Here is a 17301-nt window from a genome sequence, read left to right as displayed (position 1 = left end):
AGTTAGGATCATGGGCTGCCACCAGGCCAAGCTTATGAATACTGTCTCTAATTGTCACCCAAATCTATTCCACTGAGCCCCCATGGTCATCATCTAAGGTAGCAGAAGCATCAGCTGACTTGGCCAATGTCCAAGTCAAAGGCATCCAACTTTAAAAGTTTTAACTTTAGGCCTACTATTCTTATCCTGATATACCTGAGTTGGTTTAAATACAGAAGATAAAGCCTTTTTACTGATGGGATGTTTTTAATTTATATAGCAGAGGTGTTATCTCCATCTAAGCACCTGTCCATCTTTCTATCCAATCTTTTGATCTATTCAATCTATCTATCTAAATATCTATCTATCTATCTATCTATCTATCTATCTATCTATCTATCTATCCCATCTACCTATCTGTCTGTCTGTCTATAATTTTTGTCAACTTGGCATTAGCTAGGATCACATATGAAGAAGGAATCTCAATTAAGGGAATGTTTCTGTGAGACTGGCCAGTAGGCATTTTCTTGACTGATGATGAAAGAGGGTGGGCACACCCCACTGTGGATGCTGCCACCACTGGACATTTGGCCCTAGGTTCTATAAGACAGTCTGAACAAGTCACAGAGAGCCAGCCAGTAAGCAACACTCCTCCATGGTTTCTGCCTACAAGTACCTTCTTTGGGTTCCTGCTATAGCTTCCCTTTATGATGGCCTGAAAGCTGTAAAACCCTTTCCTCTCCAGGTTCCTTCTGGCGTGGTGGTTACCATAGCAATAGAAAACAAACTATAGCAGTGCTGCTCTATTTGATCCATGCATCTTGCCAATCCCCATCCATTCAGTCACCCATTGATTTCATGTACCTCCTCTATAAACCCACCCAACCGTCTAGCTCCTCATTCTCCTATCCATCCACCCATTCCCATTATCTATCAAATCTTCACTCATCTCTACCCATCCATCACCCTCCATCTGCTTTATCATTCCCTCTCATCCTGTTTCTTCCATCCATCTATCCAACCACCCAACCACTTCTTCCATTAACTCTTCCAACCCAACTAGCCAGCCATTCAGTTATCCATGCTTCTACCCTACCGACCAGCATCCACCTATCTATCCTATTCAGTCTGTCTACTCTCTTCCATATTAATTATCAATGCCCCTCATCTGCCCATCTATCTTTATCCACATCCACCCATCCATCTCATTCATCCACTCATCCATCCTCACCCATATAAATTTATCTATCCATTCTACTGAACAATAACCATCCACCTCATTCACTGATCCATCTAACCAATCAACTCATCTATCTTCACCCAACCACAACCATCCATCCATTCACTCCTCTTCCTTTATTTAATGAGGGCCTACTATGCACCAAATACTGTGTACAATGGGGACACAGGTCTCACTAATCATTAAACTCCATGAAAACAGTGTCTGCATTAATCTATCTGTCATTATATCAAGGTCTAATTCAGGTATGGTTTGGCACATAGATATCACTAAGCTAAAGAAAGAATAAGCAGACGTTATCTTTGAAAAGCTCAGAGTCGGGGGCTGGAGAGATGGCTCAGGGGTTAAGAGCACCAACTACTCTTCCAAAGGTCCTGAGTTCAAATCCCAGCAACCACATGGTGGCTCACAACCATCCATAATGGGATCTTATGCCCTCTTCTGGTGTCTGAAGACAGCTACAGTATACTTACATATAATAAATATATCTTTAAAAAAAAAAAAAAGAAAAGCTCAGAGTCTAGACAAAAGACTGGCATTAAGAGTTGTGACTTGGTGAGCAGGATTACAACTCCACTCTGAACTGAGCAGGAGTAGGCCTGGGGTGAGCCTTGCTTAGCTGTCAGAGTCACTGAGTAATAAAGAGTCTGATTTCACATGATAAAGGAACTGGAGTAAAAGAGACATGTCCGAAGGTGTCAGTGTGTGCCACAGATTCCCTGGGTGCTGACATGGGTCTCTAGATCACACAGGACCTGATGTTCTTGCCTTGAGCACTGGCATCTGTTGCTTGAGGTTCTGAGAGAACACCACCAATATTTCATTACCCTCCCCCATGCTGTCTAAGCTCCCTTTTGTCTGTTTCCATCAGTTTGGACTGATTCAACAAAACTCAGGCATCTCCTATGTGCCTGGCTCCGGGAGACACCAGAGCCCCGGAACAACCTCCTGGAGGAGCAGGGCTGGCCCTCACTTAACTCCAGGCACATGGAGGCTGCCAGGTGCCTGTTAGGCAGCTGGGAGCCGGTTGCACAGGGGTTTCCCAGCGCAGAGGCTAAATGACAGCTGGGTAGAGCACACCCACTTGGGTCCCCACTGTAAACATCCAAGAAATCTAGTGATGGCTACCGAGAGGACGTTAAAAATAATTACCCTCTGAAAATATTAGATTTGCTCTGGATTGTTCATTACACACAATGGTTTAATAGGACTTTTATTGAATAGCTGCAGAGCTCTGGGCCGAAATCAATTTGCCTTACACACGGAATTTTGATGTGTGCTGTTGACTTCCCCAACACGGAGCAATTTGTAATAGCTTTGGCTCGCTGTTGTTTTCAAAGCTCCCTGCTACATCACAAGCATTTATTTCTGACCACAAAATTACATTTATTCAACAGAAAGCAGCTCCGGGTCTTTAAGAGGTTAACTTCTGGAGTGCTTGGCTGCTCTCCAGCACTGAGGAGGAGCTCGGGCGCAGTGGCCCCCTGTACACAGGGGCGGCAGCGCCAGGCGGGCGGCCGTGATTAATAGAGTGTTGAGTGCGCGCCTTTCCACATGTGAGCTGCTCAGGCCCCAGCTCCCATAGATCATGGGCTCGGCCTCAACATATCTGACTAAAATTGAATTTGGCTTCTCTCTCAACCGTTCATTTCCTATGTTATGCGAGGTTATATCCTTTTCTGCATGAGCAGAGCTAAACCAGCTGCAGCTTCGGAGGGAAAATGTGCTTCCAATTACAGCGCTGGCCCACTCGCCTCAGCACAGTCCTGCGCCTCTAATTGAGCCATCATCCAGCCAACCTCCAGGAGGATCCTGTGCTGGTCAGGCTTTGGGGTTTTGTTCTAAGATCATTAAAAATGCATCACGCCCATTGCCACCTTAACCACAATGCTACCTTCTACTACTGTAGAAAGGCCCAGAGTTGAGGGTGGCTGGACTGGATAAGAAAGAGGTCCGAGCTGAAGGGCCAGGGCAGAGGGCCACATAGGAGAGGGGGAATCCCTATGTTTTGTGCCTAACATAATTGTTTTCAACATGCCTGGAAGTCTCTCTCTACAGACCCCTATTAAGGACTACCTCTGATATTCTGATCCTTAAAAAAATGTATTGTGGTAGGCAATGGTGGTGCATGTCTTTAATCCTCAGGGGACAGAGGCAGGCCGATCCCTGAGTTCAAGGCCAGCCTGGTCTACAGAGTGAATTCCAGGACAGCCAAAGTAACACAGAGAAACCTTGTCTTGATACACCACAACCACCCTGAAAAAAAAAAAAAAGGTTTGTGACAGGGTTCCATCCTCCTGTCTCTACCTCCAAAGTTTTGGGATTAACAAGCCTGTTAGTGCCGGGCAGTGGTGGCGCACAGCTGTGATCCCAGCACTCTGGGAGGCAGAGGCAAACGGGATTTCTGAGTTTGAGGCCAGCCTGGTCTACAGAGTGAGTTCAAGGACAGCCAGGGCTACACAGAGAAACCCTGTCTCGAAACACACACACACACACACACACACACACACACACACACACACACACAAACAAAACAAAAAACAAAAACCCAAGCCTGTTAGCTTGGGCCACATATGATCCTGTATAAAACAACAACAATGAAACACATATACATTTACAATAATATATAACATATTACGTAATGTATAAATACATATGAAAAACAATTCGTACAATAAGTATATGCAGCGTTTTTGAAACAAGCTCTTGCTACATGGTTGACGCTAGCTGTCCATTCACCCTGTACTCAGGCTGGCCGTGAACCCTGCAGCCTCCTATACCAGCTCTGGACTTTATTTCTGGAGGGAACTGCTCTCTAAGGATGTAAACCTTCTCTTGCTCATTTGTCTTTTGTTACAGGGCTCCACCTATGAACCTTTCCACGGGCAGGGGAAGATATTACTTCTTCCCTACTTGGCCCCACATGGATTCAATGGTGGAGATTTGAATGTTGTTACCACTTTCCTTCTTGTCAGCATGCCTAAGATTCCCTGGCAGACTAAAACTGACTACAGGGCCTGGGATGGAACTCAGTCAGGAGTCACCTGCCTAGCATGCCAGGGTTCCTGGGTTCCATCCAGCATTTGGAAAGTGGGACTAGGAATCCAGGGTCATTCCTGGCTACATGGTAAGGAAGGCAAACCTGGGCTACCTGCGACCCTGGCACAAACAAACAAGCAAACAAACAAAGCCATGCAGCTTTTGCTATGCAAACTGAAACATGATTATTTTGTTCTGAAACAAATACTGCAAATATACAAAGTCAGACAGGGTCATGCCAGAGTCTTTTAAAAGAAATTTTCAAAATTCTGAATACCTGCAGGATCGAGTTTAACTTTACTTATTAATTATTTGTTTCCTTGGTGCTGTGGAACAAATCTAGGGTGCTACACATCCCATGAGAGATCTCTACCACTGAGCCATAACCCACTCTGCCATTGCTTGGGGATTCTAGACAACTACTCTATCTCTGAGCCACAACCCTGGCTTGTAAAGAAAATTATTTTTAACAGGTAGGTTTGATAACTGTTGCTGGAGTTACATAGGTAATTTTTTGCCAAGTTATAAGGTTCTTTTTCTAGTTTATTTATAGTTTTTGCTTAATCTTTTTTTAAATTTAAAGTTATGTATTTTATTCATGCATGTGTGTGCCTGAGAATGTCTGTAAACCATGTGCGTGCCTGGTGCCTGAGGAGGCGAGAACTGTGGGCCCTGTGAACAGTCTAGGTGGTAACAGTTGCCGTGGTGTTGGGACTGACCCAAGACCCTTTGGAAGAGGAGGAGGCTCTTCACGATCTCTCCAGCCAACATGAATGGATTTTCTCCCCATTTTTTTTTTTAACTTATAGTTAAATAGCAATTCTCTATTCATTTGGTCATATTATAAAGAACATTAATACAATTTACCGCTGTTAAATAAAACAGCCAAGCCTAGTAGCTTCCAGTGACTTTCCTTAGGGCTCTTGAATTATCTATTTATAACTAAGTAAGAATGACTGATTTTCCTTCATGTTCTGTTCTTGTCTAATTCTAACATCAAGGTTATTGTACCCTCAAAAGACAAGTTAGGAATTGATCGTTTGCTATTCTCTAATGGAGGTTTTAGTCTACATCATGAACAACTGGCAGAACGCTCCCTGAGAGAACTGTGCACACTGTATGTTATAAGAAGCTCCTACCATTAGGGTCAGTCAAGGGACCCTTAAGACTGAGCCTACAAACAGATATTCCTCCATAGCAGGAGCATGGGAGTCACATTCGCTTGGCCATTTCCTTTTGCCTTTCCCAGATGTTTGCATACAATTCTGATCTAATTGTCTGTGCCCTGTGGTTGCAGAAAGTGCCAAGAGTACATATCCTGTGGAACCTGGGACTCTATGTCACTACAGGGACATTGTTGTCCATTTGAGGTGAGACTTCTGGGTGTGGTGGCTGCTCTGGGGTCCCCCAGGCCTCTCACCTATACTCTGTATGAGAGCCCAATCCCTGGCTCCCCATGTTGGACTCTGGTAACATTATCCTTGGGGATCGATAAAGACTGTGATCCCTTGACTGAAGCAAGGGAAAAGGCCGTCTCTAAAAATTGCTCTTCTCTTTCTGTCCTGGGAAAGTGTGTCCTGGGAGGAGAGAGGCCAGGGAGCTACTGTCTGAGGGAGTACTAGTATGGAACTTGGGAGGGAAATCTTCTTAGGTAAAAATTCAAGGCGAGCATCCTGAGGAGAGCAGCAGCTTTCAGAAAGTATAACAGTTGAGTTCACAAAGGAATAATAAACATATTTAATTATAACTCATAATAGATAAAAGAACAAAACAGACAGGAGTGAAAAAAAGCACCCAAAAGAAACATACTCATGTTTGGCTCTTAAGAAAAACAAACAAACAAACAAACAAACAAACAAACAAACAAACAAAGTTGATAAATCATTTCAGTAATCAAAAAAAGAGATTAAGACAATGTTAAGAATGAAAGTGGAGAAATATAGCTTCAGCAAATTAAAAAGATTAAAGGTCTGAAGAGGTGGTTCTGGCAGAGCTCCATGCCCAGCACCCATGTAGTGGCTCACAACCATGAGTAACTCCATTTCCAGGGGATTTGATCTCTGTAGGTCCAAGGTGCTTTGTTTTTAAATAAGGGCTTGCCGTACAGCATAGGCTGAACTGAGACTCATTAGTTAGCTGAGACAAAATGCTCCTGTCTCAGTCTTCCATGTCCTGGGTAGATTATAAGAGTGCAGTGCCAGCCTGGCTGTGAGGGACTGCTTAAATTGCTGTTGGAGTACAACATGCTTCAAGTTGGATTGAACACTGAGGTTAACTCCCGCTCCCAATTAATTGTCTGGGCTTGTGAAACAGAAAATTAAGTACAGCAATCAATCAATCCAATTTCAACGTTGAGTTAAATTTGATGACTTTGCCATAATAATTACATGTAATTGTTATGATTATAAAATTTCAAACTTTTCAATCAAAGACAACAGTTATTATTGGCTTCTTCTAAAGGCATTTTGATCTACTTTCATCTTCACCGCCTGTCTGTGGGTAGGTGGGGGCATCTTGTGAGGTATCAGAGGGAGTGGGGGATGGAAGGGCATCTCAGGAAGTGGGAAACTACTCTCTGGGGTGTCAAGCCATCAAAGACACTCAGGCTCACTTTCACACCTTCTGACCAGGACTCAGCACACCTGCTTCCGGGCTGAGGTGTGAGCAGCTGCCTCGAGCTGCTGCCGCCACGCCCTCTTACCACGATGGACTGTGCACCCTCAGACTGTGAGCCACCGTAGCCCTTCCTTCCTCACATTGCTTTTGTCAAGGATTTTCTCACCGTAGTAAGAAAAGTAGCTAACACAGCAACAAACAGTGGCATAAGGATAAAGTGAGCATGTGTGTGTACTCACCTCCCCTTGGAAGCTCTTGAGCAGTGGTGCTACCTGCTTGCGCAAATCCTGGGTGGAGCAGAGGTCAGGACGACACAGCCATTGGAGGAAAGAGAAGAACAACACTGATTAGGCTTCCTACAAAGACTCTGTGTAGATCATCATCGCAGAAAGCCACAAAGCAAAACTTTGTCTTAAGACAAAACAGTGAACTTGTACGTATTCGTGTGGATGTATGCATGTGTCCGCATGGAGGTCAGGAGTTGAGTGTCTTCCTCGATGTTCTCTGCTTACTTTTTGAAGCAGTGTTTCTCACTGGCCTGGAAGCTTACAGATTCAGGGAGGCTGTCTGGCTACAGAGGCCACAGGGGTCTGCCTATCTCTCTACCTTCTAACAATGGGATTACAAGCACATAGCTTTTATATGAGTGCTGGGAATCAAACTCAGGTCCTCATGTTTGCATGTCAAAACACTTTACCCACTGAGCTACCTCCCTTACCCAGTTTCCTAAGGGCTACCACTTATAGGCATTTTACCTCCTTTGGAGAAGCCAATAGGTTTTGCTTCTCCACTGGATGATACGCTACATTTGCACATTAAATTCAATGACAAAAAGCAATGAGATGCATGCACGCCCACTCCTCCAAACATTGCTACCTGTAGAAGATGATATCCTGAGACCTGTGAATACATGAGTTGATACAGTAAAGGGACATTACTGCTGTGATTACATTAATCATTGGTAGGTCAGGGAGAGGATCCTAGATCATGTAGGTGGGGCTAATGTCATCAGACTGCCCAAGTAGACACAGAGAGTCAGAGATTTGGAGAAGCAGAGATTGGGAAAATAGTAAGATGTAGGGTCCTGGCCAGAGGACAAGCAGAGCCTGGCAGAGCTGACGCAGGCTGGAACCAGACCTTCCTAGAGCTTTTGGAAAGAATGCAGCTTTTGCTGGCAACTCCATATCCACCTCGTAAAGTCTGTTCTGGATTCCCATCCTCTAGCAGTGTCAGATGATATATTTCTGTTGCTTTAAGCAGATAGAAGCAATAGGGAATAAAATAAAAATACTCTTCTGTTTAGTCCACCACCAACCATTCCAGAAAGACAGGATAAAATCTAACAGTGAAGGGCAAAGAAGATGAAAACAAAGGACAACAGGAGAAAGATTGTGTTTCTTGATTTTTGTCTTGTTTTTGAAACAAGGAGCTCATGTAACTCAGGTTGGCCAGGAACTCACTCTGTAGCTCAGGATAACCTTAAATCTCCACTTCCCAAGTGCTGAAATTATACAGTGTATGTATATGTATGTGTATATGTATGTATGTGCATATGTATGTGTGTATGCATGTGTATGTGTGTGTGTGTATATATATATATACATATATATATGCACAAAAGGTCAATTTATTAATTTATTACCTATGTGCACATATTTGCACCTGCGTGTGTTTATGTGCATCATGTGCATGCAGGTGCCCATGAGGCCAGAAAAGGGCACTGGATCTCTTGGAACTAGAGTTATAGGGGTTGTAAGCCTCCTGTGAACAGATTCCTGACACTCTGCAAGAACAGCAAGCACTTTTAACCAGAATCATCTCTCTAGCCTCAAGCTCACTTTTACAAAAAAATTATTAATGAGAAGTGGGTGCAGTGGAGCACACTTGTAATTCCAGCACCTTGGAAATAAAGATGGGAATCTCAGAATTCAAGGAATAAAAGGAGCATGTATGAATGAAAATTCTCTGTGTGCATTATATTTTATAAACACTATAATATTAAGTCTTAATATACTGGGTATTTGCTACAAGGCTCATTTGGGAGGAGATGTGGGGTCTGGAGGCATGCGCTTTGCCACAGGTGGTTGACTACTTCCATCATGGGCAGCTAAGATCAAGAATTACATTTCAAATTAGTACTCTCTTGTGAGGGAAGGTCAGGGATGGCAAGTCCCTATCCTGAGGACCAGTGGCAGAAGTTAAATAGGTTCTGAAGAACACTAAGGGAGCCAGGAGGATACTGAGCTAACCAAAGGGAGTTCCCAAGAGAAGGGCACTGCTTCTACAGAACACTGCAGATCTAAGGACCGAGGGAAGACTAGATTTAGCAGCACGGAAGCCCCAGGGAACAGAGAGCAGCTGGAGGAAGTTTGGAAACTGCCACAGCAAATGTGTAGAATGTTTAGTTAAAGCACCAGGGGAAGGCCTGGGAGAAACAGAGCCAGGCCTGCAAGTGCTAGCTGAATGTCCAGTCTGTGCTGGACACCAGCAGTCCTTAACCTTTGCCTGCTGACCCCATCAACACTATGGACTAGAATACTGAACAGAAGAATGTCCTCAGCTTAGAACAAGAAGAAATTTATCTAAGGTCATGGAGCTTGACAAGTTAGGATCTGAACTCAGTTCTCTCTCTCTCTCTCTCTCTCTCTCTCTCTCTCTCTCTCTCTCTCTCTCTCTCTCTGTCTCTCCCTCCTTCTCTCTGACCATCTCTCTGTCTCTCTCTCTCTGTCTCTCTCTCTCTGTCTCTCTCTCTCTCTCTCTCTCTCTCTCTCTCTCTCTCTCTCTCTCACACACACACACACACACACACACACACACACACACACACACACCCTGCCCACCTCTGGCCTCATGGGCACCGGAGTGCACATGATGCACATAAACACATGCAGGTACAAATATGTGCACATAGATAAAATGGATCAAATCACCACACATGTGGAAATGGCACGTGCTGTAGTCAGTAAAGAGCAACATGTACTGATAGATACGTGTGTCACTCAGGTAGCTTACAAAAGCTAGGAATGGTGACTTGTACTTATAAACCCCAGCACAAGAGGGGTTGATTCAGGAGGATTACAAGTTCAAAGCCAACCTAAGCTATACTGCTCAGAGCCTCTCTTATAAAGTCCCATTCTGAGGGCAAAGAGAGAAGCTGGGTGAGGTTACAAAATGACAGAAAGGAAGAGCCCAGAATTGGGGCCTCAACAGAGGAGAGGAAGAGGGGAGAATTTCATGGGTCACTGTGAGCCCAAGCCCATGTAGCCCCTGGGCTACATGGCCCCTAACCTTCTCTCTTGGTATGAAGGTTAGTTTTATGAGGAAGCCCACTGTCCAAAGCAAAGAGGTGACAGAATTATCTCTGCAGCCTATAAGAGGATTCAAGAAAGGCCCAAGAGCTGCTTCTCATGACAGGCTTGTCCCAACCCCTTTTTAATATTTCCTTATTGTTTGAGACAGGATCTCACTGATCTTGAACTCAATGTAGCTGAAGATGACCTTGACCTCCCTCCCTCTGCCTCCAGAAAGCTAAGATTACAAACCATGCCTAGCTGATGTGATCTGGAGATGGGATCCAGGCCTTTGCAACTTGGCCCCAACTCCTGAAGCAACCCTTTTGATACTAAGGCCAGATGTGCATCTGTGTACACACAGGTGCACGTGCACCCACTTCTCCCCGTGGCTGATGGGATAAGGAACTGACTATATATTCACACAGCACACACAGACCAACACAGATGCACTTCAAGCCACCAGCTAAAAGACTCATTCTAATTTTATTTCTTGGCAGTTTAAGAAATGCCTTATCACAATCTGCTGCCTGCAAATATTATCTGGTTTGTTACTAAACTGAGGAGAGAGATTCAAAGCTGCTCAGTTCTGGCCCACGGGATTCTGTCGCCATTGGTTAGTGTGGACAGGAAATGATTTATCCTCTTTTTAGAGCATGGTGCCCTTTGCATTCTAGACAGCCACTGAAACCACAGTCTCTACCGCTTCTGGTCCTAGGTCACCATCGAAGCACACCCTTCGTGACAACTGCCAACAGAATAAAGGTGGGGTTTGAGTTGATTGAAACCACACTCGAAAGAGTTATAACTTGGTAACTGACACATGTTTTATAAGTCCTAACAATAGAGTGGAGTGTTTAATTGAGTTATGGGGTTTCCACTGCTATCAATTTTGTTCCATCTTGCACCAATCACTGAACAAAAAAACAAGACATAGCTTAATCACAGAAAGTGAGGAGGCCCTTGTGGTTGGGGGGATGGTTCAGTCAGTTTGTTGCTTGCTGTGCAACATGAGGACCTGACTTTAATCCCTAGCACCCTGGTATAAAGTTGGGTACGGAGGATTACTGTGGGGGTATGCAGATAGCCAATCAAGCTGAATCATTGAGCCCCCCACATGCTAGAAACTTTGTCTGAAAAAGCAAGATGGAAAGGTTCCAAGAAATATGAGGTTGACCTCTGACCTCTACACACGCGCTCTCCTATAACCGAACAAATTGTACACTCACATAAATACATTTTTTTTAAATTAAGGAAAGTGATGGCCTTGAGGTGATTACTATCAAATGTCTGTTGGAAAAAGCCAACATATTTTGTTAGTCCCTCTCTTCTGAGTATACAGCAAAAAAGGTGATATTGCCAGAGCCACTTCTATATAGAGACGATTTTCATTATTCTGGGCTGGAGGATTGATTGGCTCATCAGTTAATAGAACATGCTGCTCTTACAGGCGATTTAGGTTCAATTCCCAGCACCCACACAGTGGCTTATAACCGTTTGCAACTCTAGTCCCAGGGAATCTGAAACCCTGAGTCAGAAACCCTCTTCTGGTTTCTGTGGACACCAGGCACGCACAGAGTGCATACATATGCACATAAAACATATACATTAAATAAATAAATACATCTTCAAAAAAAAAAAAGGTTGCTAGAGTCAGTCACACTGGCTTAAAAAGAAACGAGAGCCCTGTGGGCATCTCTCTGCTCCCACCCATCACGGCTCATGCTTGGGTGTCCCCTCTGGATACAGATTTGCCTTGCGCAGGACAAATGGGCAGATTTCTGGGCTAGCTGGCAAGCCAGCCTACGCTGCTTGGAGATCTCTGGCCCAGAGTGACACCTTATATCAAAAAACAAGGTGGGTAGCTCCTGAGTTTACCCACTGACCTCCATATGAGAAACCCTAAACACATACATACACACACCCCAGGAAGGAGCTTCTACCTGGAAAGCGTCTCCGAGCGCCAGCAGACGGCAGGTAAAGAAGCGTGCCGCCACCACGCCTGAGGACTGCGTTCAACCCTAGTGCCGATGGAAGTAAATGACCAGCTCCTGCAAGTTTCCTGACCTTGACAGACACATGCACCCCCAATATGTATTTTTTTTTTAATGAAAATGTCTTGATTATGTGTCTAGAGCACATTTTTAAAAACTCATTTTTATAGGCAGAGCAGTGATGGCACCCGTCTTGGGAGGCAGAGGCAGAGGCAGATAGATCTCTGTGAGTGAGATCTAGGCCAGCCAGGTGTATAGATCAAGTTCCCAAAAGCCAGAGTGTGGGTGCATTGACTGCATGTTGACTGTGTACCATGTGTCTTTGGTACCTGAGGAGGCCAGAAGAGGGCATCAATCCCCTAAAACTGAAGTTACATATAGTTGTTAGCTGCCATGTGGGTGCTAGGTCTTGACCCCAGGTCCTGCGGAAGAGTAGCCATTCCTTTTAAATACTAAGCCAACTCTCCAGCCCCAGAGTACATTTTTATATCAAATATGTGTTAAAACTGATACCATCAAATGCAAGACACACTGTTATTCTAAATTGCAGGAAGAGAAACTACTTTTATATCTGATTGTTCATTATCATATTGACCATTAATCTGAAATGGACAAAACACATTTAAAAAAAATCTAAGTATTATAGTTAACAAAACACTATTCACTTGAAAATGAAATAAAATAAGAATAATAGACCCCAAGTTGTTGCTTTAAAAAAAAAAGAAAAAAACTAGGAACTCTATTTTAGGGACTATGTGCTATTTTCTAAAAGGGGGCCCTGGTCTTTTAAGAGTCATACTAAAATATTTGTGAATGAACTATATATGACTTTTCTTCAAGCTGATTTACGGGGTGCTATGAGAGATGAGGACAGGAGGAGAGGAGAAGATGATCATAACTGGTGTGATGAGTCTCAAGAGGGCAGTGCCACTCACCAGGTCTTTGTGAATATTTAAAATAAGTCATTATATGTCTCTCCAAGACACACTAAGCCGTCTCTAAACAATCACTGAACTAGCAGAGTGAGGAGGGTGGTCAGGGATGCCCTTTGAAGCCATAGCCTTTGATTATCAGTGGAAATTGCAAGTTGTGAAGTTCACCTAGGAATGTCAACGTTATGCCATTTAACACTCGGATGACCTGTCTTGGCTGTCCTGCCTACCATATGGGGACTCATAAGGGGTTAGGACTTCCCACTGAGCTGGGAAAGGGTTGAGATTTGGTGGAAAGCTCTTTGGTAGAGAGTGGCTTACCAATACCTGGTGACCAATCCACTTGAACCAGGCCTAGGGTTTAAGGTAGAACCATGTCTCCAGGAGAGGAGGGGAGGAAAGGGGAGGGGAGGGGAGGGGACAGAGGGGAGGGGAGGGGAAGAAGTAAGTTTGACTGCCTAGGATGCAGCTCATTTGATACAGTCCTTGCCTAACGAGTCCGGTTTGCTTTCCAGCACCATAGTTCAGGTGTGGAGCAGATAAGCAATCCCAGCACTCAGAAAGTAAAGCAGGAGGATCAGTTTAAGGCCATCCTAAATACCTAAATATTTAAGCCCAGCCTGAGCTACAGGAAACTCTGTCTTAAAAAAACAAAGGGGGGGAGGGGAAGAGGGGAGGGAGGAGGAGGATTGGAAAAGGAGAGGGGGAAGGGAATTCAGTCACTCAGTTTACTAAAAGTGTCTGCTCCCCAGATCCCCAGCTGTGTTAGGAGAACAGCGAGAAGCTGAGAAGAGACAGAAACAGCTGAAGTGTCTTCTACCAGCCGGTCCTCCGGTCCTCCGAAAAGTGGCCATGGGTGTAGGGCTGGGCTCTCCTGGACCTTCCAGATAAAGCCTCCTTCCTGTGCCTGGCACATGGTCTCCAGGCTCTGTTCCTCTGTTCTGTGTCTGGCAGCTGTTCTAAGTCCCCGTTGCTGTCTTTGGTACCATCTGACTTGTGAGTCAAACTGCACCGGGGTTGCCTAGAAGGAACTAGTAGAGCAACTTTCTAGAAAAGAAGGAAGGAGTAGGGTTCTAGTACCTGCCCCAGTGGACAGTGGACCTACCTACTGAATCCTACAGTTCTTTAAAAGCACAGAAAGCACAGGTAGGGCTAGAGCTCAAACACATGCCATCCCTAGCACCACGTAAGCCGGGTGTGATGGTGCATGACTGTAGAGAGGTTACCTCCAGGAGGTGAACCTAGGTGGAGGCGGGAAGATCAACAGTTTGTAGTGAGCTCCAAACCAGCATGGGATGCACAAAACTATCATTTAAAAAAAAAGGGGGGGGGGAGGGAGGGAGGAAGAAATCAAAAAAACAAAACAACAACAACAACAACAACAACAACAAAACCATTCCAGAATATTCTAATGCTAGGTAGGGGCAACTAAAATGGAATTTTTTTTTTTTAAATCTAGACACTTCCTTATACAGTTTCATTTCAGAAATTTGAATTCAGTATTTATAAACCCAAGAAAGCTGAGTATGTACAAAGTTAATACAGTCCTCTTAGAAAAGTCAAGCTTCTTGGAAACCTAACAGCACATCATTCTCCCTTCCTAAAAGAGTACCAACAACATTGCCCACCCCTAGGTTTTCCTTCCTAGGTCTCCTCCTCCTGCTTTGTGTGTATGTGTGTGTGTGTGTGTGTGTGTGTGTGTGTGTGTGTTGGGGGGGGCTCTTATATAGTTCGTTCTAGCTTCCGACTTACGATCCTCCTGCTTCCATCTGAGTGCTGAGGTTACAGGTCTGGACTGCTAAACAATAAGTAAGCTGCTTTCTGAAGGCACAGCCATCAGTCTTCACAGCAACTTCATGAACACCTGTCCATTCATGAAGATGCAGGGCAAAGGGAGGTTGGCTCCGAGCACATATCCCTGGTTAGCATCACAGCTTGTCGTGAAGAGGGGTTAGCCCTGAGCACGTATCCCCGGTGCCACTTATGGCACCTGTGACTCCCCTTTATGAGCAGAGTAAAGAACCCAGACCAGGTGTGAGGCTGTGTCTTCCTCAGACATTCTCCCCCTTATCCTTGAGGCAGGGCCCCCTGCTGAACCTGGAGCTTGCTGATTTAGTTAGATCGACAGCCTGGAAACTCCAGGAATCCTCCCGTCTATGCCCACTGAGCTCAGGGACTGGGGGCATGAGCCGACACAGCCAACGTTTTACTACTAATTACAGAGGCACAACTCAAGATTCTCAAGCTTGCATGGCAAGCACTTTACTAACTGAACCATTTCCTTAGCCTCCAGGTGTGAGAGTCTAGGTACTTCGATTGCGGAGTTCAAGTTAAAGAGAGGTTGGTGGGAAGGGAAGTTTCCCTTTGTCCCAGGATGCTGGACCCTTCGCCTCTCATCTCATCATCTGAAGGTGAATGGCATGGCTATTGACGGGGCTTAAAGCTTTCGGGTGCTTTTATAGATGAACATACACCCTTTCCAGTCTCTGTGAGATGGAGGAGTGGTTTTAAATGCATTTAAACTGGGGTGTTAAATAAAAAATCTCTCCATACAACAGCATCCAGTATGGCCTGGTAGCATCTCAGAGAATTTAGTTCACAGATTTGCAAAAATTCCATTAGCTTTAATTATTTATCAGCAGTCGAGTTAGATTACGGTTCTTGACCTATTTTCACAGTAGATGGGCCACCCAGCAATGGAATAGATGAATAGTCTTTTTCCTAAACTGAAATAATAGAAACCTACTTTAAAGAAAGAATGAAAACCCAAACATGTAATTACCACGATGCAGACCCTGCCACATTGCCTTTGTCTGGATAAAATGTACATCTTTGTGAGGTTTTGGTTATTAAATAAGATTATCTTGAGAAGGAGAAACTCACTCATGATATAATTTCTTTCCACTTAAATTTCTTTGCTCCATTTAAAGCATCCCGTGTCCTTGGAGAGCGACATGAGTGTGACTGAGCACTGTCCCAACACTGGGTGATGGCAGGGCCAGCTTCGTAGAGCCAGACAGACCAGACTGGAGACCAGTTGGTAAGTGGTGAAAGTCAGCGAGAGGCAAAAAGGACAGTGACACTGCACTGAGTTCCCAAGCAACAGCAGCTCTGCCACACTCCCTGCCTGAAGATCCAGGGTCATTTGTGTCCTATTCATAAGGGAGATGTGAAGGGAAACAGAAGGAGGGGTGATGGTTCCAGGCGGGCATGGTCGCACCAGAATAGAATGGCTGCTGAGGGCATGGCAGCTGACTGCGGAGTCCAGGCACTGGGAGCCCGAGGATTGCTTAGGTCTGCGGTTCTCAACTTCGTAGGTTGTAACACTTTGGATAAACGTCTATCTCCAGAAATATTTACATTAGGATTCATAACAATAGCAAAATTACAGTAATGAAGTAGCAACAAAAATAATGTATGGCTGGGAGATCCCCATACCGCGAGGAACTATATTAAGGGTCACAGCATTAGGAAGGTTGCAAACCACTGGCTTAGGTAGTGTCTAGAGAATCCGGACTGCCTCAAGACCTTATGTTAAGTCCATTAGGTTGAAACTACTTGCTATTTTGCCATTTCTGCACGTTTTCTCCAAAGCAGAGTTTCTTAGAAGCTCTAATATCCTTATTCCAATGCTGTTAAAAACTTTTATTTCCATCTCTAGCATAGCCAACACTGACAAAACTTTCCCTCCCTTCATCCCTCTATCCCTCTTTTAAAGACAGTATCTTGATAAGACTCATGCAAGACTCAAGCACATGATCATTTGACCGAAGCTGACTTGGACCTGATCCTGCTGTCTCCTGCTGTTGTGATGGCAGGTGTGAGCACCATGCATAATTGTGAAACTCGGTGCACTATGCCTGCTAGGCAAGCACTCGAACTGAGCCATATCCAATCCCCTATTATTTTCAGTTAAAAACAAAACAAAACAAAATGCTGAGAAATGGCCAATTCTTCTGAGAACTACTGGCTAGAGGGTCAGGGCGGGAATGAAAACAAAGGAACTTCAGATTCTTGTGACCAATTTTCCAAATGAGTCTCAGTCACATCTCAGTCTGATTTTAATATTTTGTAGCTTTCTCTTTCTTCTCTTCTTTTAGTGTGTACATGTACTGCTTGTTTGTTAAGATACGTACACAGTGGATGTGGAAGTCACCTGTCATTATTTAGGTGCCATCTACCTCATGTTTTTAGTCTTTTATTGGCCTCGT

General features: G+C 44.5%; 1 protein-coding gene across 6 annotated transcripts in view; it reads right to left on the bottom strand.

Annotated features, from left to right (window-relative positions):
• Positions 1–17301, bottom strand: part of Cux1 (cut like homeobox 1) — a 317075-nt gene that overhangs the window by 150436 nt on the left and 149338 nt on the right. For all 6 annotated transcript variants that reach the window (XM_052168212.1, XM_052168215.1, XM_052168213.1 and 3 more), the window contains exon 3: positions 7114–7161. In XM_052168212.1, the coding sequence (XP_052024172.1) occupies positions 7114–7161 (48 nt within the window). The remainder of the gene's footprint in view (positions 1–7113; positions 7162–17301) is intronic.

The sequence above is a fragment of the Apodemus sylvaticus genome, chromosome 22 (assembly GCF_947179515.1).
Source record: "Apodemus sylvaticus chromosome 22, mApoSyl1.1, whole genome shotgun sequence".
NCBI classification, from domain to species: domain Eukaryota; kingdom Metazoa; phylum Chordata; class Mammalia; order Rodentia; family Muridae; genus Apodemus; species Apodemus sylvaticus.
The sequence above is the reverse complement of the archived record's forward strand: the minus strand, read 5'-3'. Positions and strand labels throughout refer to the sequence as shown.